We start from the raw sequence: 24907 nt of genomic DNA, 5'->3' as shown, positions 1-24907 counted from the left end.
TTCAGCCCACCGTCTTAGCCAAGCTTTCTTTTCTAGAAGAAAGACAGCCCTTTGTCAACATCATTAGTTATGTAGTTCCACGCCACACGGCGCACTCGTTCTCAAAAGCAGCTCCTCAAAGCCAGCTATCTTAATTAGGTGACGCTGATCAATTATCTTGTTTATATTGGCTTGGAAAGCTCTTAAATGTGCAAACTGACCCCACATGTTGGTGACCAGCTCGCACTCACATTCCTCCGCTGGACTAGATTTACTATAATCAATAGTAGATTACATTTGGCATTTTTGGCATTTAGCAGACGCCTTATTCCAAAGCGACTTTACAATCCATACATTTGACTAAGCAAGTGAATCATCAATTCACCAGTTCTAGCAGGAAGAGTAATCAAAGAAAGAAAGAAAGATAGATTTTTTTATTTTTATGTTTATGAATAGACACTAATAGACACTGGAGCAAGGGGGTCAGTCGAAGTCTTAGGAGGCATAGTATAGGGGGAAAGCAGGTGCCTTAGGAGACACAGTTCTGGGGGGTAGTAATGTCTCAGGAGGATGGCCGTTATAAGAGACCAGGAATGCATTCTTTACAATGACAGGCATCATTCACTGTCAGCCATTTCTGAGGGCTTTCTCTGATGTATGGCTGTCATGTTTCCGACAGCCTCCGGGGTCATATATTCTGGAGGCGTAGCAATATGATATATGCTAATAGCCCGCCAGCCAGACCATCCAACACCATCCGTTATGTATTGAGTGATGATTGAGGAGGATCGAGATGAAGGGCGATGCGTCATCTCGATCATGAGGCCATGCGGGGGGAGAACAAGCAGTTTGTCCTTTATGACAGTTTGTCTTTTGACACCTTTTTGGTTTTGGTTCGCCTCACCTTGGTGCATCGTGGGAATAGAAGGCCGTCTGTGACGGTTCAGACCGGCGACTCGTTGATAAGTCGTGAATCAGAAGAGAGAGAACGAGAGAGAGAGGAAGAGCAAAAGACGCGTTGATCACAGGTTGAGCGGCTTGCATGTTTGTCGCATCGCTCCTCGATTGGCAACTGGAGTCACGGACATCAAAGCAACTGCACCATGTCCCCCTTTGATTTCTGTGGAAACTTGAAGGTGTGTGTGTGTGTGTGTGTGTGGGTGGGTGTGGGTGGGTGTGGGGTAATGGTGTCTGTAGCAATCGTGCAGGGGTGGTTGGACACTCGATCAAGTCTCAAACTCAAAGTGTCTCTCCATCGTCACTAGGATGTCAGAAGTTTTCAAGTCTTGTGAAATTCGTTGTTTTCTGAACATTGGGCCAGGCTGTGCTACCTATGCTGAAGCCCGTTCACCATAAATCACTCAACGGGAATAAATTACTCAACAAGAATAAACCGCTCAACAAAACGCTTCATCATCCCTTGGCAATGACAGCCAGGTGTCATACATGGCATGCTGGAGAGACTGATAGATGGCAAAACAAGGAAACGTCTCTTAACTCACCCAAACAGACACAACAACAACATCACACACACGCGTGCACACACACACATACACTACACACACACAAACCCCCTCTCAGTCCCACCGCAGCCTCGATGCTTTCTTTAATGGGTCACCGTGCCCTTGTCCCCTCCTCCTTCTCTGAGGAAGAGGGGGATAAATCAACCGCCTGTCTGCTTCACTTTGGCCCGGTGATCCGGGAGATAAACACAGATGGGAAATCTATAAAGCCAGACTCTGGGAGGCGGGGAGGCTGGAGGGGGAGTGGGGACAACAGCTATAGTCAACAACCTCTGAGGCAAAATCAACAATGTCTGCTCTGATGGATCACATAGGGGTCTGGTCTATTTGCTGCCAGCTGGACACTAGGTGTTTTTAGCAGACTAGGTACTTATTATCCTTGGCCATAAAAAAAAAAAACATCCCATGCAACCCCAACGGAGAGAAGACCCTTGGTGATCTCCCACCCAGTGGTGTAGTCTAGGTGATACGCAGGACTACGCCGTATACCCACTAGGAAAGGCCAAGGATTTCCATATACCCACTTAAAAATGTGTGAGGATACGTAACAGCGTTTTGTGACAGAACTTTCACACTTTCATTCAGAAAATTCACCCCGTCTGTGTTACGAAGCACTTGACTTTTGGACCATTTGGGACTGACTATAGCGTCATATACCATCAAAGGGGGGAGATGCGCCATGAAATATGTCAAAATGCAGCACTATCATGCACAGATCAGCCTTATATAATGTTAGACATATAACGTTAGAATGAACGATATGAGGCTGGGAAGGAAAAATCACAATATACCCACTAGAAAAAACTAGACTACACCACTGCTCCCACCCCACTTTAGGATGTGTAATGTCCAGACTCAGATTGCCTTCATTTTCAGATGGATGCCTGGGTTTGGTTTGTTGGCAAGTGCAGTCAAAGTTCTCGATAATCATCTCAACAACACCCCTTCATCGCTGTCGACAGGGAGATCAAGTGTGTGTGTGTGTGTGTATAAATGCTACTTTCTTTCCTATTCAATTTGTGAACATGCTTGCTCAGGAATGGAATTAAAACAAACAGGCTGAGGGGGAGAAAGAGAGGAGAGAGATAGGGGCAGGGGAGAAAGAGGGATGATGGGGAAGAGAGAGAGGGAGACAGAGAGACAGAGAGAGACAGAGAGGGAGATAAAGAGGTAGAGAGAGCGAGATGGACTGTCTCAGCCCTCACCTCAGTGGAGCAGCTGTTGTTTGCTAGAATGAGCTCTACAGCATTGCGCTTGACTTGTGCAACAGAGTTCATTTCAGATAAGGAGTGTCACAGTATCCTTCGCAGTTATGTTGCAGTGGGCTAGCTACCCCCTGGCTACAGCCACAATGAGGGTATTTATTTTTGAAGCAATTTGTATGATTGCATTTCATCTAAAACTGCCCCCCCAGAGAGAGGCTTGAAACACCTTCAAAGACATTCCTTCGTGTTTGAGAAACCAACGTTACACAGTCAGAAGAATGTACAGTGCCAGTGCTGCTTGGAAGTATGTGAACCCCTTATGCAATTATGGATTTTTCTGGTTTTTACCATGAAATCTCAAAAAGTCTGCAAGGGATTCTCAAAGATACTTCAACATAAGCTGTTACAAGGTCATGTTCATTTTCATTACAGTTTAAATGGGAGTACACAACCACAATAACAGTGGGGTCTCCACTGTGAATGCTCAGGCTCAAAGACTTGAGGGAAATGAATCTTGCACAAAGTCACTGAATTAAACTTTCCTTAGTCATTCGTGACCCCTAAGTTCTGACATGGAGTCATTTTCCTTCTATTCAACAAACACATCCTTTAAAAATCTAGTTAGGTCCGGACAGTGACACAATTGCCATGATTTTGGCTCTGTACGCCACCACAATGGGTTTGAAATGAAACAATCGAAATGCAATTGAAGTGCAGACTTTCAGCTTTAATTCAAGGGGTTGAACAATAGTATTGTATGAAACGTTTAGGAATTGCAATAATTTTTATACACAGTCCCCTATTTTCAGGGGCTCAAATGTAATTGGACAAATTAACATAATCATAAATAAAATGTTCATTTTTAATACTTTGTCAAGAATCATTTGCAGGCAATGACTGCCTGAAGTCTGGAACCCATGGACATCACCAAATGCTGGGTTTCCTCCTTTGTGATGCTTTGCCAGGCCTTTACTGCAGCTGTCTTCAGTTGTTTGTTCATAAGTCTTTCTGCTGTTAGTTTTGTCTTAGTGAAATGCATGCTTGATCGGGTTGAGATCAGGTGATTGACTCAAACACTGCAGAATATTCCACTTCTTTGCCTTAAAAAAACTCCTGGGTTGCTTATACAGTATACAGTATATATTTATTTTCTTTTAAGTTATTGTTTTCTGAGTGGGGCAGTCCCACTCATATTTTTCATTTTATTGGACAGATATAGTGATGACAGACAGGAACGTAAGGGAGAGAGGGCATGTCAGTGGGGGATGGGCCGGATTCGAACTATGCCGACATGGGCATATGTGTGCACTGTAGACCACGGTGCTAGACCACTGGACCACCCCAGGCCACACTTATGCAGTATATTTAAGGTCATTGTCCATCTGTACTGTGAAGTGCCGTCCAATCAACTTTGCTGAATTTGGCTGAATCTGAGCAGACAGAATATCCCTAAACACTTCAGAATTCATCCGTCTGCTTCGGTCACATCATCAATCAACACTAGTGACCCAGTGCCATTGGAAGCCATGCATGCCCATGTCATCACACTGCCTCCACCGTGTTTTATAAATGATGTGGTTAATACTTCATGAGCCGTTCCAAGCCTTCTCCTTTTTTCTCCCCATCATATTCCCACAAGTTGATCTGAGTTTCATCTGTCCAAAGAATCCTCTTCCAGAAGAGGGCTGGCTTTTTTATATGTTTTTTGGCAAAGTCTAAACTGGCCTTCTATTCTTGAGGCTTATGAATGGCTTGCACCTTGTGGTGAACCCTCTGTATTTGCTGTTGTGAGGTCCATGGAGAGACTGATAGACCATATAAAGGACCCTGTGATCATCCACCACTGTTGTCTTCCATGGATGTCCAGACCTTTTTGTGGTGCCGAGCTCACCAGCGCGTCCTTTCTTTCTCAGAATGTACCAAACTGTTGATTTGGCCACTCCTAATGTTACCGCTATCTCTCTGATGGATTTGTTTTTGTTTTTGCAGCCTAAGGATGGCCTGTTTCACTTGCATTGAGATATCCGTTGACCGCATGTGGTGCGTTCACAGCAACAGCTTCCAAATGCAAATGCCACACTTGGAATCAACTCAGACCTTTTACCTGCTTAATTGATGACGAAATAACGAAGGAATAGCCCACACAGGTTAATGAAAAAGTCCAATTGTCCAATTACATTTGGTCCCTTGAAAAAGAGGGAGCTACATATTAAAGAGCTGTAATTCCTAAACCCTCCAATTCCTCCAATTCAGATGTGAATACCCTCAAATTAAAGCTGAGAGTCTACAAGTTAAGCCCATATTCATTATATAACTGTAACGTGAATATGTTTTGGTAAACACCTAAAAGAAAAAAAAATCAAAATACTGTACATTTCTTTACATTTACATTTTTGGCATTTAGCAGACGCCTTATTCCAAAGCGACTTACAATCAATACATTTGAATGCTAAGCATGTGAATCATCAGTCCACCATTCGTGGCAGGAAGAGTAATCTAGCTCAGGCCCGGGGCCATTGATAGAAGGAGAAACCTTCTTCTACCACCTTCTTCTAAAACTTTTTTTTTTAAATACTGGAGGAACAGAGAAACAGTACAAAGGGGGCGATAGAAGTTCTTAGGGACACAGTAGAGGGGAGAGCGGACGTCTTTAGGAGACATAGTGCTGAGGGGCAGAAGATGTCTCAGGAGGAGCAGTTAAGATGTAACCTGAAGAGGTGGGTCTTCAGTCTACGACGGAAGATGGGTAGTGACTCTGCCGTTCTGACAGCCGTGGGGAGCTCATTCCACCAGCGGGAAGTTGTGAAGAGACGTGATCGGGCAGCACGACTGCTGTGCAGAGGTGGTGGGGCCAGTCGGCCAGCCGAGGTGGAGGAGCGGAGTGAGCGGGCTGGAGTTTGGGGGGTTACCATTTCCTTCAGGTAGGCAGGGGCTGTCCCTTTAGCTGCCTGATATGCAAGCACCAGGGTCTTGAATCTGATGCGAGCTGCTATCGGGAGTCAGTGCAGGGTGCGAAGGAGAGGGGTGACATGAGAGTATTTGGGGAGGTTGAATACCAGACGTGCAGCAGCGTAGCGCACTGTAGGTGCTGAGCAACTGTCAAACTCGATCCCCTGTAGTCCAGTCTAAATCTTCTGCTGTAGGTGCCCCTAAAGCTAGTTGTTATGAGGTATGCATGGAACCTGACTCATTGCAATGCATGAACACCACCCCCCCCCCACACACACACACACACACACACACACACACACACACAACCTCAATCAACTAGCAACAGGGTTGTGCACTGACGACAGGGAGTTTCCTGCAGAGGATTAAGTTGTTAATATGTAGGTCTCTAAGCGCAGTGGGCTGAGCTGAGGCTGCAGCGAGGTTAGGGAGCTGCAATCACAACCTGCTCCTCTTCCGTGGCGGCGCTAATGACATTACCTGCGGAAAAGTGCTGTAGATGGAGGGACGTTAAGGTCAGGCTACTCATTAACACTCTAGATGACGAGTCAAATAAGGTTAACTCAAGGTTAATACAACAAGGTGACGATTCCACAAGTGGCTATCTTCTAACATGAAAAGTTTCACTCAGTGAAACTCAACCCTCACTCATTTGAATTTGGTTGTTAAGTCTGACGTCAAACGTGACATTTAGCAATTTCCGGGTCCAAACCAGAAATTTCCCGCACCAGAGTACCAGTGGTACTACAGCGGTAGAATGACAGTTCACTCGTTTTTTAGACTGGGATCTATTCATACAACAAGGGACACAGCACTTTCCCGTTTTCCCCATATTGTCAGCGTCTTTGAGCCTCGGAAAAGCGCTATATAAATATAATGAATTATTATTATTACTGAGGCATTTCGAAGAGAGCGCCTCAGCCAACGTTGGACCCGTAAACACGTCACGACTTAACAACCGAATTGAGTCTGTTTCTTTGACTATGATCAGGGACAAATAGAGTTATGTATTTAAGACTGCATGCATGGGGAGAAGAGGAGTGAGAGACAGAGACAGTAGTTGGTTCTCTTCTGGGACGAGCTTATTATGCTCCTTGAGATTAGCACTCTTTCCCCCCGCTGGGGGATTTGTCACTGATCCCTTGTGCAGTGGGGAGCGAGCCAAGCTATTTAGTGACGCTCCCTATGGGACGGATAACACCAGGCAGGCAGTAGACTGAGGAGAACATCACCTCAGCGGCGCTGTGGTTTGATGGTGCTAATTTTACCCAGGATTACACATTACACACACACACTCGCAAAGCCCTATGGTCTCTTCAGTTTTACCCCATGCTGTGAGTGTCGAAACTAGGAGACGTCAATCTTCTCTGTTTATTCCCTGACGTTGCCCTGGACTGCCTTGGTTATCGTCACCTCCCTCCTCCGTGTGCTGCATGAGTCCTACACTCGAGGCTCTATGAACATCACATACACGTACCGCAGCGGAGGCATCATGCATTACAAAAGGCCCATCCTCAGGTTTCTGCCTCCAGCACCAGCCTCCCCTACCGTACAGCCAGTGGTGTAGTCTAGTTGTTTCTAGTGGGTATACTGTATATTTATATGTATATTTTTCCCTCCCAGCCTCATATGGTTCATTTCAGAACACCATAAAAATACATCTGCGCTCCCTGTCTAATGTTATATATATCTAACATTATTATTATAAGGCTGATCTGTGCATGATTTCATGTTGCATCTCCCCCCTTTGATGGTATATGACGCTATAGTCAGTCCCAATGGTCCAAAATTCAAGTGCTTCGTAACACAGACAGGGTGAATGTTATGAATGAAAGTGAAAGTTTATTCCTTGGCCTTTCCTAGTGGGTATACGGCGTAGTCCTGCGTATCACGTAGTCCTGTAGGGACTCCAAGAAGGACCTTGTTATCCGTACCGTCAGCTGCTCCGTGGGGCTAAGTCAGTGGACCAGGCCTAATCCCATCATTTCTCCCCAATCTTAAAACCAACAGCAGGGAAAACGCGGAACAGAGTGCCCCAGAACAGGCCCCATCCCCCACCCCCACCCCATACCAGTAAGCCATGCTCATCCCCCCCTCATGAAACATGTATGAAACTTAAAGTCTTCAATGGAAATCCGCTGACTCTCAGGAACTGATTTTATTTAATAACTCCTATACAGCATTTAAATTAGGATATTTACTGTATGTTGGTTTATTGATGATGATAGGGTAGAATCGGAGTGGAGAAGCTTGGGTTTGACCTCATTTCTGAAGAGTGTGTCTTGTAACGGAGGTCCTACATCAATTACATCAACATTCCTCTGAATTTTCCCATATCAGATTAGATTGTTTGATTGGAAAGCAATTTACCGTAAAATGGTAGATTATTAGAATACATTATGAGTTAAGTGTGCCTACTCTCAGAGAGAGATATGCCAGATATGGTTCTGTTGATCTCTCTCTTTCTCTTTTCTCTCTTTCACTCACCTCTCTTCCGCTCTTCACTCACCCTCTTAACCACTCCCCAATCAGAACTGTCAATCACCATCACAGCCCAAAGAGATCCAACGACTCTTCAATCAGATATGCCACTCTCACTTTAGCTCAGACAGGCACAGCCAGTCCTTCATCACAGCTGTCCATCATGCTTCATTTAAAAGACCCAAATGAGCTCATTAAAAATATACAAACATATTAGCCCTCATTGCTAATGAGGCATTCTGCAATAAAGACACCAGGAACCAGATCAAGCAGATGACACATAATTATGCACACCGATATGCTTATAAACAGAGGTCAAAACTGAATCTCTCACAATTGATCTCACACACAAAAAAATAAATCGATTTCTCACAATTTATAAACACTAAACAACAGGAATGTCATTCCCGCAAGGTCTTAACAACGTCAATTTCACTCATCACAGAAGCAGATGCTTAGTAATGTGGCTTTGACTGTCCATGTTTTTCATGCATTCCCATGAAACACATCTCTCAGCCAACCCCCTGCACATGGTCCATCAGCAGGTACAGGACCCCACCTCATCTGGGTGGACTCTGGTGAACTCGCAAACCATACGCTCACTCGAAGGGGTCAAAAAGTGAAAGTGAAACTTATTATGTCAACAATATCTAGTTTTCGTTTTTTTCATAACACCAACTTGACGTTTTAAAGTACCCACTTGATATAATAAACAGTTTAACGATCACTAAATACTTGTGATTTGTGGATTGGATTCACTATTCTCGTTTGCTGGAGACTACCAGTAAGGGAGACTTAACTTGTAAACATACTTTCGTTTTAGCTCGTGTTCAAAAGCAAGAACTGTGTGTTCATCTTGTTATGTGTAGTTATGTGTCTTTAGCATGTTCATGTTCTCTCAGCATGTTGATACAGTTTAGACCTTCGTAGCGATGTGTTTTGTTAGCCGCTAGCTGTTAGCAGCGTTCGTAGCTGTGGAGAGTCACTTTTCTCCCATTCAGTGTTTGAGGTGTACCAACATTCGAATACGCCTGTCGTTTTGAATTTCTCTCCGATTTCAATGTATGACGCATCATTTGAAAGCTTACAATCTGTAGTTTAAGCACATGTAAAAGCACATTGCCTTCTGGTTGCACATTTCACCAGACCGCGTTAATCTCTCCTCATCTCACCGTGTGACTGTAACACCCTGAATCTGGTGCTGCTGAAATCCGCCACCACCTCCCTCATCGATTCCACAGGAACGCACACATAAAAAAACACCTCATGTTCTGACTGTACGTGCGCGGTGTGCTGTTCCTGATTTATTCACAGGTTGACAGCTTCATTACGTGGCATGTGGGAGTCGGATTTGAGAGCGAAACATTTCATGCCTGGCTGGCGATACGATACGGCTTGTTGACTGGAGGCTCTTCTCTGAGCATGGCGGGTTACGGTTGGAGGATCCTATAATTGCTGTTCTTTGGTGCATAATGGCATCTCTATCTGGCGTTGTCATGTCTGTGACTGGGATACACATGGCTCTTTTGCTTCGTCATTGGAATGGGCATAAACCCTCAACATTGGTGTCTAAATGAGCCTCTGTGGGAATTTGATTCGGATTTCGTGTGATTTCATGTTTCACTTGAACGGGACCCGTTTGGTTGTCCTCGCCTCTGAACTGTTGGGAATTTGTATTAAAATAACTAGAAGTGATAAATCATGTACTATGTGCTCATTTAAATAATATGTGACTGAGGTCAGTTGAGAACAATTAGTCACTCAAAGCCAAAAGAGAGGTTCTGTTTTTGAGCGACAAGAAGAAGAAAACCTCCTGACTAAAAGAAAGTGTTATGATTCAAACCGCCTGTAAATTACTTATTTTTACCTATGTGCTAACAACCATTTTACACCTGCTGTTATGATATTCTATTTTCCTGTACTGATTTTATACTTTCATAACTAATGATTAATGATAAGTCTATTCTTCTATACTATATTTTAACTTGTTAATCGAATCCCAAGTCATGGGACTGTGTAACTTCAACAGTTATGTTTTCACAAGCTATTCTGATAAAGGACACGCTGACCTAGTCATGAGGGAATGGGTTTGAAGATCAAATAACTGGCCAATTAGTGCTTTAGAACGCACGTAGAATTAACTGTATAAAAATGTCTGTTCATCCTAAAAATATAACTGTGTGCATATGTTTACTGATTTCTTAAAGCTTACTGTTTTCTTAAAGACATAACAGAATGTGTATGTGTCTAACGTTTCGCAAGATTAAGGCTGCTCTCGCAGGTGGATACAGCCGACAAAGTGTGCAACTACTCTCACCATGACTAACAGCCGGGGGGGCCAGAAGAAGAAGATAACACACGGTACACTCGCTCTCACACCGAAAAGAGTTGAAGGCCACATAACTAATTAAAACACTTGCTTACAAATCAAATGGTCACAGCTGCAACAGATTTAATGCTGACAATTAAAAACTACCAGATAAGGGGAGGAGGGACAGCCCAGCCCCAAATGTTACATCAAAATGTATAAAGTCTATGTATCAAGGCGAAACTGGGTTCTTGTCTGGTGAAGCTTCTGCAGTTAACCTATTGACGGCTAGCTGATACTGGCCTGCGGAGGTGAAACTAGATGGGACCACTTTTCCATGGAAATGAACTATTATTGCTTGCTGATGTGCTTGAATAAATATTCTCTTAATGAACAGTTCAGTAGTGGTGCCTAATATTTGATTGGATCATTTTATCTTAAGAAGTTATATCAAGGACGTCTCGTTGAGATTAAACGAACTCGCTTGTAAGTGACGACTCAATTAAATCAATTCTGGAGAAGTTGATCGCCTTACAGAACCGGTGGTCTCTACCCTCCGCTGGGGTTTTACTCAGCCATTTACTCTGCCATCCACAATGACATGGTCTCAGAACCAATCGGTCATCCCTCAGCATTTTCTCTCTCTCTCTCTCTTTCTCTCTCTCTCTCTCTCTCTCTCTCTCTCTGAGGTCACTAGGAGACTCAATGGGCTCCCAGAATGCTGGGAAGTGATCCGGCTTTTCATCTAGCCTCTTCATACTCCTCCTGATGACTGCCTTGCTATTTCTGCTGTGATTCATGGCTCCGGCTAATATCCTTAATGTGTCTTGTGTGTGTTAGGGGCTCCCTGCCTTATACACCTGTAAGTTGAGGTCGTTTAACTCCAAGCAGGGAGCTTTAAAGAGCGGAGCCATCCAAATACGCCGTGCTAAACGTATGACCATTTTTATGCAATAAATGGCTTAAGTGACGTCCTGACTGAAGTGTGTGTGTGTGTGTGTGTGTGAGTGTGTGTGTGTGTATGCGCGCAACTGGGGCTCCTGTTATGTCATGTTGCAACTCCCTAGGGGTGCAACGGTTCAGTTGATCCACGGTTCTGCATGAACCTCGGCTTTTGGGTCACGAAGAAAAGAAATGCTACTATTTATTTACAAACTGTTACTTTACTTTATTTTGCTTATACTTATGGAACTTTAACATTTAGACACATTCCAGAATATGACTGGTATATTGTATAATATAAACAAATATAAATATGTATAAACAGAAAATAACAAAAACACTTTCAAATGTGACACCAGCCAGTGTTTTTTTTTCAAATGACGTGTCATACATTGACATCCGAAAAAAGATGACGAAGTTAGACTCATTTGAATGTTGTGAGACCTCAGGCACATGGGGTATCCAGAAAACCGGAAACAAACGCTGCTAGCGGCTAACAAAGCACAGCGCTACAAAGGTTTAAACTGTATTTTAATAACATCCCAACATGCTGATAGAACATCAACATGCTAAAAACACATAACTACACATAATTAGATGATCACACAGTCCTTGCTTTTGAACATGTCCTAAAATGAAAGTATATTTACAAGCCATGTAAACCGATAGCCGATTACCGATAGCCTCCGGACAACAATAACAATGAATCCATTCCACAAAGTATATTAAGAGAGCTATTTATGGCGCTTTCAGTTTCACGTATGCGAGTGGTTTACAGTTTCACCAACTGCAGTCACAAATGTGCCTCTTAGGCTTGACGACTGGTATAGGAAAGATAGAAATGAAAGTAAAGATGCACTTTAGCTATAAGAGCTGTACCAGCTGTAGCCCATTGTGCGCATATTATGCGCATATACGACACGCGTTAAGCATTTCTGCGACACTCGTTTCTGTTCACTGTTTTCACTCCCTCATCGCTGTATTCAATGCCAAAACCCAGAATGAATGACCCCACAACGCAGATTTGTAGCAATCCGGGGCTTCCTCAAACTGTTGCCATGTTCTCAACTCTGCTCGCCATGAACAAACATTTGAGCAAGAAGCAACTGCGTTCCAGACCAACTCCACCTCCGACTTTGACTGAAACACAGGATAAACCGAAAACCGCCACGGTTCACTAGTGTATTGAACCGTGGAAGGCGAACCGTACCGTCCGTAATAAAACGGAGAACCGTTGCGCCCCTACAACTCCCTAATCCTCTCAGACTGGTCTAATCCTGCCCGTCTGACAGGATAAGAGCGGGTTGACATTAGCGACCGGCGTTAGTGGGGGCCGACCCTGACTTGGTGCGCGCCCCATTAGGTTGTAGATGGAGAGTGAGGTTAACTATGCTATAACTCATGTCACAGGCCCATTACATAATCAGCTCAAAAAAGGCGTAGGGGTGTCTTTCATCATCTCCAACGTCTCGATACTTTTCAGCATCAATATTTTAACTTCTCCCCGCCAGCCATTTGCCTTGTACTTCTTTAAGGCCCTCATGTTCTACTTATGCCGTTGACACAGAACACAGAACGGACCAGTTCACAAGGAACACAGAACTGCCGGTCGAGAGAGGACTCTGGCGTTGCTTGTTCGCCGCTTCTCCGCCCGAAATCTAGATTGCAGTATACAGAGTAGATTGTCCTACAAAGACACTTAGATTTAGATTTAGTAATCTAAAAATGTATTAGACCCCCTATACTTTCTTTCTTTCTTTTTTTGGTTTCTTTTTATTTTACTACTCAATCTTTTCAGTTTGTAAAGCAACTTTGAGTGTCTAGAAAAGCGCTTATATAAGTCTTATGTATTATTATTATTATTATTATTATTATTATTATATTTTTGCTTAGTCTTCATTCCCCCCCTCACTTTTCATCGTTCTCTCGTCCTCATCCTCTCTTCCCTTCCAATAACACACAGCGTAATGACAGCATGTCTCCCAGTGCCACCTGCCGCCATTTTGAAGAAGTGTGAAATGAAAAGCCACGCTGTGCACTTACAAACTATGACCTCGTCACAACAACCACACACATTATATGAGTGCTGAACACAACGTTGTGTTTATATGCCGCATCAAGCAATTACATATCACACACTTATGGGCATGGGCACAAATTAGCAGATTCTAGGTAGATTCCAGGATAGGATGTGGCGCTTGTGGAAAAACAGAAAGATATCAAAGATATTGTAGTGAACAAGAGCGACTGCCCTCCGACATAAGATAGCAGGCACCGATTGCATTCAACTCTGGCAGCGTCACCCCACTCGCTTTGCTATGACGTCAAACCCCAGAGTCTACCTTCAAGGTAGTGATTGATGCAGAACCAATCCTCATTCTACATGGAGACAGACATACATTGTTGAGCACCACACACACACACATTTACATTACATTACATTTTTGGCATTTAGAAGACAACTTTATCTAAAGCACACACACACACACACACACACATTTACATTACATTACATTTTTGGCATTTAGAAGACAACTTTATCTAAAGCACACACACACACACACAGGAACAAACAGACAGAACTGCCTGTTAGCAGAAGAGCCAGGTGGTGACAGCGGCTGTCTCCCATTAAGTTGAGATTCGTGCTGTTGTTGGAGCGAAACCCCTGGATCAATAATCCACTAGCGACCAAACGGGGCCCTTTATTGTTCGCTCCTAATGCCAGCCCTCCGTCTCAGGAGGACCATCGAGGCAGAACAGAGTGCAGCGCTGTGCAGGCCACTTACCCACATGGACCACAGCCTACTGCTCAAATATGACCGGGGGAAATGAGTCGTTGAAATGTCTCGTCGTCTCTGGCCTCTCTTTGTTTGCTGGGAAAGGCATTTTCTTTTTGGAGCAGCAAAGGGCCCTCGACGAGTACACGAATGATAATAATCATCCTCTTCCTTGTTTGTGTCGTGGCTCGCCACCAGAACGCTTACTTCAAGCCAGATTGTGGAGCACCGAGCTCAGCCCCAAGAGTTGACGCCCTGCCACTACGTACTGTTAGGATATATCTTTTTCTAAGGTTTTATTGTTCATTCGTCGAGCACCAGCTGCTCAGCTATGATGTTAGATATCTTATCAGTTTTCCTGTTTTAATAGGCACCTTATCAGTATTGTACCCTACGGACACATATGACCAGTTGTAATAGCAAGGGAATGAGGGAGTTACTGTCTGCCTGGGAAGGCGTCTGAGGGCCTTGAAGCCAGGTGTAGCAGGATACTCCTTTTTCAGTTCTCACGTCAAACACAACACTCCATTCATAGTTTTAGAACATTCTAATAGGCCATTCTATTCAGCTTTTACATCATAGTGGCCAAAAGGGGAAGAACTCTGTGTCTTGTGAAGTATATAATGTATTGTAATCTGAAGAAGACCACCTTATTCTGAGACCTCAGGTTAAGGTGCAACTCTGTACTACACGTGTGATATTCAATAAATATACCACTTGTGCAATAGAGAACGTCTCTCCTCTTTCTTGGAGCAGTCAACAAAAGAACCGATTTGATTTTATTCTAACAGTACCGCCATCTCACCTCGCCTCACCTCACCTCGGATACGAGACAGAGCAGCCGCTAAGCTTCACCACTTGGTCGGGTTATCGTTGACCTTGCAGTCTTGTTGCCAGTGAGGTAGGACGCCTGTCCGTCAAGATTTGGGAGTTAATTGATGCACAGTGAAGGGCGGTCGAACGCAGTGCCAGGGAGAGAGAGGAGGGGGAGGTGAAGGAAAGAGGGTCCAGTTCTCCTGTTTGCAGGCAAGCGACTGGGCTGGGCAGTTCTGTGCACTGTGAGTGAAGTGGCCATTTATTGTAAGGGGAGAATAGTGGAGGTAGTAATCGGAGGACGGGCTCGTTGTAATGAACGGCATGGAACAAGGAATGGTATCAAACACACGCTTTGTTTTGATTCCATTCCTCATTCCATTCCAGCATTAAAATAAGCCTTCCATCCTCCGATTTCTACCTCCACCAGCCTCCCTCGATGCACACCTGCACAGAAACCGGGCAGTCGTCAGCTGGGCGCTTTGTCTCTCATCAAACATTCGCCCTCGCCTGTACTTCTAAGGAGAGGTGCCTCTAAGCTATGTGCAGTCTTTGACAGACTATCATAGCCGGTCAGTTCCCATCTGAAACAACGTCTGACTACACAAACCCCTGGAGGGGGGACTTTTACCAATCACACAGGGATTTCTGGCATGTGCGGAAAAAAAGCACCAAAAGAATCCTCCATATTGCCAATTACATACAGTGCCCCTGAAACCTCCTAATAGCCACAGGACACGTTTTGAAAGAAGAAAGAAGGGGGGAGACGGAGAGACGGAGAGAGGGAGTGATGGAGGGAGACAGGCTAGGCTACAGTGAGTAAGGTGAATGAGGGAGAGGCTGCGTGGTGAATGCTGACGGCCGTGTAATGCCCAGCAGCCTAGCGGCCGTGATGGATCAATAAAAGACAAATAAGAATGAGCAGCCAACAGGCCCAGAGGCCCCACTGTCATCAGCAATGTTGACTCCCTCTCACGCCAAGCTAAACGTATCTACCACAGGACTCTATCAAGGCCCAGCTCTCAGAGCAGCCATTACACCGAGTTATGAATACTGACATGCTTATATTTCCTTATAGAGAACATGGACTGTATGTATGTATGAACTGTTTTAGTCATAGTTTCACCTGCATATTTCGCACATTATTAGATCCTTAGTGAAAGGAAAGAGGAAAAATAGAGGAAGGAAAAAGCGGGACACTGACTCACAGGGAGAGAAAGAAAGTGGCTTTCATCAGGAGAAGAAAAATGCAAAAGACCCAAAGTCTCAAGCTGTGCTCATTAGACGAGCTTACGGTTTATTTCAACCCGCAGATGACGCAGTGGTGCTGTATCTCCTCCAGATCATCTCAGTAGGCTACTGGTGGTGTTTATATTAAGCAGGAGTTCACAGCTCGCAGTTCAATTCTGAATGAATAATAGACCAACATCTGGCAAATATGGCATAATCATAACCTCTGAAGGTGGGGCCACTTTGCAATTTTAGTCTTAATCCCTACAAGTTAAGGGATAATACATTTGCATAGAATAAAACTGACCAGAAGACCAGTTAAAGCGCACCTTTATAATAATAATAATTATTATAATAATACATTAGACTTATACAGCGCTTTTCTAGACACTCAAAGACGCTTTACAAACTGAAAAGATCGAGTAGTAATAATAAAAAGAAACAAAAGGTAAATAGAAGAAAGTATAGGGGCCTAATTAAAGTAGTGCTGGGGACACATGGGAAGGGGAGGGGGAGAGGGTTAACTGGTGAAGGCAAGCTTGAAGAGGTGGGTTTTGAGGGCCTGTTTAAATGTTGGGAGGGTGTTGGCCTGTCTGACGTGGTTGGGGAGGGCGTTCCAGAGGGACACCAGGTTAACAGACCAGGTCTATGTCATCCTTGACCGTTGTGTTTTGAACGACAATGGAAGGAAACAGTGGACCACTAAATAGGTTACATGTTAGGCAAAAGGTTACTTGTGTACTTAAGTATTTAAGATCTATTTGGAATTGATACTGTATGTCCAATTAACCAGATACAGTACTCCAAACAATATATGTGAGCATTTAAAGTCAACTATTACAGTAACCTGCTATAGCTTATCGGTTTTACAATCTGACATAGGCATGGGCCATTAAAAACAGGTGACTTAGGCCTTGTTTATATTTGTGTACTTATATCTTAATTGCTTTCCGAGAACAATCCATGTGCAGAAATGTCTTTCACCATTATGTTTAACCTACTTACCAGCAGTGACACCGTCTGCTGAATATCATTCCAATGTATAACACAGCAATGTAGACAGTGCTGCCTGTGTGGATGTCTTTCATCTCCTACCTACACCTAATATGTGTTGGTGTGTGTGTTTAGATAGTGTGACAGACAGACAGTGCATGGTGAGTTTGACAGAATAAACAACCATGATCAGGGCAGCTTTTGATTATTAGATTGCCAAATGCAGGCCATTTGCTATTCAAAGCCACTCAAATCAAATATGAACAAAACAATTGTTGTAAACGCGCTGACTAATGCATGCACACTAAAATAGCATACAGGATTCTCTACCTGGTTCAGAAAAAAAAAACGCTTTCGGAACGGACTGCTGAACTGAAGTAGCCTGTGTGTGAACTACCGTACTCCTTCGACCTGTGGTAAATGGTAAATGGACTGCACTTATATAGCACCTTTATCCAAAGCGCTTTACAACGGCCTCTCATTCACCCATTCACACACACACATTCACACACCAATGGCTGCAAGCTACCATGCAAGGCGCTGGCCCCCCATTGGGAGCAATTTGGGGTTCAGTGTTTTGCTCAAGGACACTTCGACATGTGGCCAGCCGGGGCTCGAACCGCTGATCTGCCAACCTTGCGATCATTAGACGCCGGCTCTACCTCCTGCGCCACAGCCGACCTGCCGACCCCACAGCCGACCTGCCGACCTGCCGACCCCACAGCCGACCTGCAAGCAGCAGCAACAACGACGGAAACAACCGGAGCAACTCACCGGCCGCCAGCTGCATCCAGCCGCAGATCTTGTACACCGTGCCGGTGGTGCAGAAGAAGAAGAGGGAGAAGCAGCCGACGCAGGCGATGACCAGCGCCATGGACGTCCCGACGAAGAAGGACGCCGCCTTGAAGGCGCCCGAGGGGATGGTGCTGAACTCGGCGAAGCTGCCCTGGCACCGCAGCTCCCGGGACAGCCCGTTCCCGATGCAGTAGTGGAAGAGCCCGAAGTAGCCGGCCCCAGGCGTGTCGACGCCGTCCCCGATCCAGTAGGGCTGGATGAAGCACACCACGTTGACGATGGCCAAGAGGATGGTGAAGATCGCCCAGAGGACTCCGATGGCGCGGGAGTTCCGCACGTAGTTGGTCTGGTAGATCTTCGCCGCCTCGGACGCGGGGAGCATCGCCGCCGTGGGGGTCCCGGGGGGCACCAGCATCATCTCGACAGATTTCGTGAGCTTAGAATGATAAGGTTCTATCTCCGTTTAGGGCAGTTCAGAGATATTGAGCGTCAAAGTTTTGACATTCCATTATGTTCTGTGAGATGGAACCTTTGTATTTGATGAATGACTAACTCAAAAATGTCAACATTTTAAAAACAACACCACACAGGCATTAATAAACACCGAATGGATCAGATTATGTAAAAAACTCAATTTTGACAAAAATTTAGATAGAACCTTATAATTCGAACGTCACGATTTGTTGTTCAGACAGATATTGAGCAGCCGTGGCAATGTTAACTATTAAAATCAACGCCTCAGTGAATCTCCTCAGTCCACATTTATTCCATCCACTATGATTTGATTTTCTTCTCTGAAGAACCGCACCTCTCGATAGCCTGTCAGGTACCGTGGGCTGCCTTGATCACCCCGGGGAACAGCTCCTACCTGCGCGGCTGTGTTGACCGGAGCTGTGCAGCGGACAGATCGGGTGGTTGGTTGGTTTTCTCCTCCCGTCTCAGACCTCTGCCTGCCGTGCGGCATCACCCACACTCTACCGCCGGGATCGTCTTCACTGGTTTGCCTGCGAGACCTAACAAGAATGTCATCGAAGGGGGGGTTTCTTAGGAATGATCACGGTAAAATCACGACATGCAATCACGGGGGGGTATACATTTTACATGACCAATCAATGCATTACCTATAGAGATGATAGGCTGCGACCGTTTCCACCGAGAGATTATCCAGAGATGAAGCTGCAAAGAAGAGAGAGAGTCTGAAGTCGCGAGTGTTGATAGCCTACCTGCCTGCTCCGTGCTGTGCTTTCTTTCAGTTGCCTAGGCTACTACTATATCAAAGGAGGTATGTGCAAGAAGAATGTGGTATGTGCAAAGGTGGTATTCGTAAACAGCAGTAGTGGGAAAAGGGTAATTGAGTGTTCACATTGACCAGGGGTGTGTGTGCTGTGTGACCACAGTGGCCCGGGGTGGGGTGGGGGGGTACTGAGAGTACTGCATTGTACCCTGTGTGTGCGTGTGTGTGTGTGTGTGTGTGTGTGTGTGTGTGTGTGTGTGTGTGTGTGTGTGTGTGTGTGTGTGTGTGTGTGTGTGTGTGTGTGTGTGTGTGGGGGGGGGGGGGGGGGGGGGGGGGGGGGGGTATTCAACGGAGTGTGTGTGTGGGGTGGATTATTTATCAGAGTGACATCTCTGTGAATGAAGCTGTTCTGTAGCCTGCTGGTATTAGGCGGTGGGCCGAAGCTGTCTATCTGCTTTCGTTTGTGAAATGATCGATCTAGTTGATTTTTTTCTATTATATGGAAAATATATATATATTATATTATATTTATATTATTATTATATATTATAATAATATTATTATTATTAGTAGTAGTATATTATTATTATATGTATTATAATTATATTCTATTCTATTCTATTCTATTATTATTATTATTATATTATTATATTATATATTATATATATATATTATTCTATTATATTCTATTATACTAGTTGATTTTTTTTTATATGGGACCTGAGGATCCTGTACTTCCTGAGTCTCTCGTGGTCTGCTGTTAAAGGAGAAGGTTTTGTACACTAGAACAACATACTAAAATGATCAATTCCTTGTGGTTGGGATAAATGTCGCAGAGACATGATTGGTGGCACTTTATGTCCTTATGCATTTAATACCGTGAAGTATTAGGCCGACATAATGAACATGATGGTATAGCAATTATACACAGAGTCTTTTATTTTGAAAAAGAAGGTAGCGTCGTGGAAGGGAAGGGGTAGTCGTGGCAACGGAAGTTGTCATTCTTTATGTTGATTCTGGCCAGGTTCATTTTTGTTCCAGCTAAGCTAAAACAATACAGTTAATATAAACATTAACTTGCGAACTTAGATGTTACTGGTAACAATAGTTAATATGGATCGCCCAGAAGTAACATTTACTTTGGCCTACATAGTATTTGCGTTTTGCTTTGTATTCACGCCTAATGAATTTCGATCAGCAGGTTTCACCGTACAACATCTGTTTTCAGGATGGCTCGGGAGTGAAGACGTTGGGTTTATTCAATATCATGTCAGGAGAACGAGTGTCACTTTACTGGTTCATTCAACTTTGCCTCTTGGTAAGTTAGCTAGTTAGCTGTCTAGCTAGTACTGGCCTAGGCATACATATACACTGCAAGATAATAAATGCACCCAGCCCAGTAACATTGGCTCACACATAGTGAACCACTAACATGTAAAGTAATAATTATATAAATTGTCAATCTGTCTCTAACCAGATAATTCAAACAAAGTATATTGATTGAAGATACAGCCAACTAACAATATGTATTGTGTCCCTTCAGGGTACTACATGGGGATGTGCATTGCTGCACCAGAGAAGAACCTCAGTTATGTCCACTTAGTCAGCGATGGATGGAAGGCTTTCTTCATGCTGTCAGTGGTTCTGCAGCTCCTCAGCTGGATGCTGGTCATTTATTGGTCTCGACACAAATGGGGAAATCATCCTATTTCAAAGAACCTCAAAGCCCATGCATTGCCACAGTCCGGCTGGGGAGCAGTTGCTTCTTCTGTCAACACAGAATTTCGTCGCATTGACAAGTTTGCTACGGGAGCTCCTGGTGCACGGGTGATCATCACTGACACGTGGATTATGAAAGTCACTACCTATTATGTGCATATTGCACTGCAGCAAGACACTCACCTGACTGTCACAGACTCACGGCAACATCAGCTTTCACCCGACTCAGCCACACCTGTGCAGATTCTGACTCTCTGTGTGGCCAGCATTAACCCCAGTGTCAAGGCCTTTGACATAAGGTACAATAACACCAGTTGTAAAGTTCACATGGTCATTCACATTTTTCCTTTTTACATTTCATTTGAGATGTTTTGGGGAGTACATTATTACCTATATTATTAAAATATAGGCCTAGCTATCGCTTTTCTCTGCCATAATACCATTTTGTTAAGGGGTGGGCATCGACGATCGATAATTGATCGATAAGGATCTTGGTCGATCCCAAAATAAAACATTTGGTCGATCACAAAAAAAAATCGACCAAATGTTTTATTTTGTGATCGACCAAGATCCTTATCGATCAATTATCGATCGTCGATGCCCACCCCTAGTTTGTATGCCTCTGTTTAGGCTCAACTCAACCGAGTATGCTGAGCTACGAGAGAAACTGCATGCACCAATCAGGAATGCTGCCAACGTGGTCATTCACCAGACTATGAGTGACCTATTCTTGGAAACATTCAAATCCCAGGTGGCACTAAACCAAATCTACCAGCTGACCAGTGGACAGGTGAACCACACAGTCAATACAACACTCAATGAAAGTCACCCTCGTCGTAACCCCTATATGGTTCTGTGTTGCCTGACACCAGACAGGATTTTGCTTCATCAGCATTTCAGCAAGCAAAAATCTGTCTTGTTCCCAAGTGCAAATTGACGTCTACCTCTGTATGTCTGTGTGAAATCGGACATTTCTGATGTCAGAAACATCAGAGGGCAGGAGAGTTCAGGATGTAAGTAAGTGATGAGCACCTTGCTCCTCTGCTCTGTTGAATGGAAGGCTCACTACCTCTCCCTCTGTTCCTATAGGAGGTGGAGCCCTGCATTGGCTGCATGCAGGTACCAGCCAACACCAAACTGCTGCGGCTGTGCCTGGAGGAAGGGGAGGGGGAAGGGGAGTGTCAGCAGTGCTACTGCAGACCCATGTGGTGCCTCACCTGTATGGGGAAGTGGTTCGCCAGCCGCCAGGACCAGCAGCAACCAGAGACCTGGTTAGGCAGCAGAGTGCCTTGCCCCACTTGTAGAGCCAAGTTCTGCATCCTCGACGTCTGCATCGTTCACTGATCAGTCAACACCATGCCTCTTCTTCTCAGTCTATTTCAAGGAAGTGCATAGAAATCTGGCTGGCTGCTGCAATGTGCATCAGATTTCCTTAGTGATGCTTTTCGAAAATGTGCCTGTCTCTTTTACATCATCGGTGTTGTTTGCTATTCCACCCTTGAGAAATGACACCCCATGAAATATTAACTTATTTTTTAAGAAATATGGACATGAATATATGATCTTCTTTCATACAATATCTATAGATAACGTTGATGTAATTGAACGGAAAACAATGAAAATGTAACTTTGTTATCATTTATTTAACAAAAAATTAACAAAGATGCCAATTCCTACTGAGGAAAAAGTTAGGACACCCTATGCCCTAATATCTGGTATTGCTCTAACCTCAATTGGACGTTTCCTATAACTGATCAGATTCAAGACCCTGGTGCTTGCATACCAGGCAGCTAAAGGGACAGCCCCTGCCTACCTGAAGGAAATGGTGACCCCCCAAATCCCTGCCCGCTCACTCCGCTCCTCCACCTCGGCTGGCCGACTGGCCCCACCTCCTCTACACAGCAGTCGGGCTGCCCGATCACGTCTCTTCACAACACTGGCTCCCCGCTGGTGGAATGAGCTCCCCACGGCTGTCAGAACGGCAGAGTCACTACCCATCTTCCGCCGTAGACTGAAGACCCATCTCTTCAGGTTACATCTTAACTGCTCCTCCTGAGACATCTTCTGACCCTCACCACTACTATAGGGAGAAGGTTTTTCCTTCTATCAGTGGCCCCGGGCCCGAGCTAGAGTACTCTTCCTGCAACGAATGGTGGATTGCTGATTCACATGCTTAGTATTCAAATGTATTGATTGTAAGTCGCTTTGGAATAAGGCGTCTGCTAAATGCCAAAAATGTAATGTAAAATGTAAACTGTCTACTAGCCTCTGACGTGTGGTAGACCTGATGTGGTGCACTTGATTCTAATTTTAGGCATTTTAAGTAGTAAAAAATGTGGGGGTGTCCTAACTTTTTCGTCACAAGAAAATTACATTTCTATTAATAAAAAATAAAAAATAAACATTATATTTTTAAAATATATTTTAAAATATCATTTGTTAAGTTATATTACCTCCATCTCTTAATATTGTTAAAATTAAGATCGAATGTCCATATGTTTAAATATGTTGAAAAAGACAAAGGTTTTCATGGGGTGTCTTGTCTTTTTCACATGACTTTATGTTGTTCATAATGTGTGTCCATGAACTTGTTTTTGTCTTGGAACATGTCTGCAATATGAACTCTTGAGCTAGGCCTATACGTAATACATCCAACATTCAATAGATTTGTTACTTGGGGCTGTAAAGGATGGTACAACAAATATTCATATTGTTTAATTTAATTTTCTCTACATCTATTTCAAGAGTATTGTTTCAGAAACATGTTTTACCTTTGGTTATCGTACTGTACCTTCCATGTATCTGTTATGCAATAACATATTATAGGAACTGTCAAGTAGGACTGTAAACATGTATGAACTGAAGCGGTCTGCTCAGAATGAAATGGCGAAATCTGACTATTTGGGACTTAGGTATATTAAATAGCCATCTACCTCATTTGACAATAAATTGTACCTTTATTAGAAATTGGCTTTCGCACTTTGGCTGAATTGTGAATATCTGGGGGATATCGTATGCCATGAGGATGTGCCAATTTTCTTACCACTGGCTGCTGGTCAACAAAGTGATTTAATTAACCTGGGTACAAAACAAGGTTACAAATGTTGGACAATGGCCAGCAAACATTGGAATGAATGAGGTTATGACAATGAAAATGTTTATCAAATAAACATGCGCATGTCCTTGTTTTGAATTTAATTAACCACCATTGACATGAATTAATGTAGACCTACATGCCTTAGAAAAATACCCAGTCATTTCTAGACTACATCGTTACAGGAACCTATTAAATATGGAAATAACTGGCGGGCATTCTTTAACCGAGCATAAGGTAACCATTTCTTGTAAGCAGCTGCAGATAACTGCAGGAAAATACCTCAGAAAGAAAAGATCAGGAGTAACAGGAGCAGGTTTAAAGGGCATAATACTGGAGTGTGGTGGAACTTGGAAGTGGACAAGAAAGAAAGAAAGTGTCTAGTCAGCTAGAGAGAGAGAAAGAAAAAGGATGGATGAAAGCCACTGGATGTGACGGCTACTGGCAGGCAGCAGTAATAAGTCCCTGTACTAATCACAGCGACAACAGACATCCTCTGATCCAACTCTCTCACGTGTGCCGAATGACAGAATAGTGATTCGACTGTGTCAATGCGGGAAATTAGGCAACCTGGAATAGGCTATGATGTTATCATAGGCTACCGCGTAAATCCCAAAAGGCAACACGTTGATTTGATGTGATGTGTAGTCCCATTGGACTCACTCGCAGCGTGTCGTGAGCTTAGAATGATAAGGTTCTATCTCCGTTTAGGGTAGTTCAGAGATATTGAGCGTCAAAGTTTTTACATTCCATTATGTTCTGTGAGATGGAACCTTTGTATTTTAAGAATTACTAACTCAAAAATTTCAACATTTAAAAAAATAACACCACACAGGCATTAACAAACACCTAATGGATCAGACTA

The 24907-nt window shown here is 43.9% G+C and overlaps 2 protein-coding genes across 2 annotated transcripts in view; one reads left to right on the top strand and one right to left on the bottom strand.

Annotated features, from left to right (window-relative positions):
- The window catches only part of lhfpl3 (LHFPL tetraspan subfamily member 3), a gene marked incomplete at its 3' end in the record, with an annotated part of 32157 nt that extends 13765 nt beyond the window's left edge, over positions 1–18392 (bottom strand). Inside the window, exon 1 of the mRNA XM_080537696.1 lies at positions 17975–18392. Within this exon, the coding sequence (XP_080393822.1) occupies positions 17975–18377 (403 nt within the window). The 5' untranslated portion in view covers positions 18378–18392. The remainder of the gene's footprint in view (positions 1–17974) is intronic.
- A 1867-nt stretch (positions 18393–20259) lies between these two features.
- On the top strand, positions 20260–24011 carry LOC308163282 (E3 ubiquitin-protein ligase TM129-like). The gene is made up of 4 exons (XM_080537470.1): positions 20260–20547; positions 20773–21247; positions 21579–21738; positions 22038–24011. The coding sequence occupies exons 1-4, from the start codon at positions 20319–20321 to the stop codon at positions 22290–22292; spliced, it is 1119 nt and encodes a 372-aa protein (XP_080393596.1). The 5' UTR covers positions 20260–20318; the 3' UTR covers positions 22293–24011.
- Positions 24012–24907: the final 896 nt, after the last annotated feature.

This window comes from Nansenia antarctica (assembly GCF_963989245.1).
Source record: "Nansenia antarctica genome assembly, chromosome: 8".
In the NCBI taxonomy this organism is placed as follows: domain Eukaryota; kingdom Metazoa; phylum Chordata; class Actinopteri; order Argentiniformes; family Microstomatidae; genus Nansenia; species Nansenia antarctica.
Note: the sequence above shows the minus strand (reverse complement) of the source record. Positions and strands in the feature narration are given on the sequence as shown.

What these genes read in the sequence shown, in the direction of transcription:
- LOC308163282 (XM_080537470.1), top strand. Translation starts at nt 20,319, where the DNA reads ATGTTACTGGTAACAATAGTTAATATGGATCGCCCAGAAGTAACATTT. An exon ending in GTCAAGGCCTTTGACATAAG is followed by an intron (nt 21,248 to 21,578) that starts GTACAATAACAC and finishes GCCTCTGTTTAG; the next exon opens with GCTCAACTCAACCGAGTATG. An exon ending in ACCAGCTGACCAGTGGACAG is followed by an intron (nt 21,739 to 22,037) that starts GTGAACCACACA and finishes CTGTTCCTATAG; the next exon opens with GAGGTGGAGCCCTGCATTGG.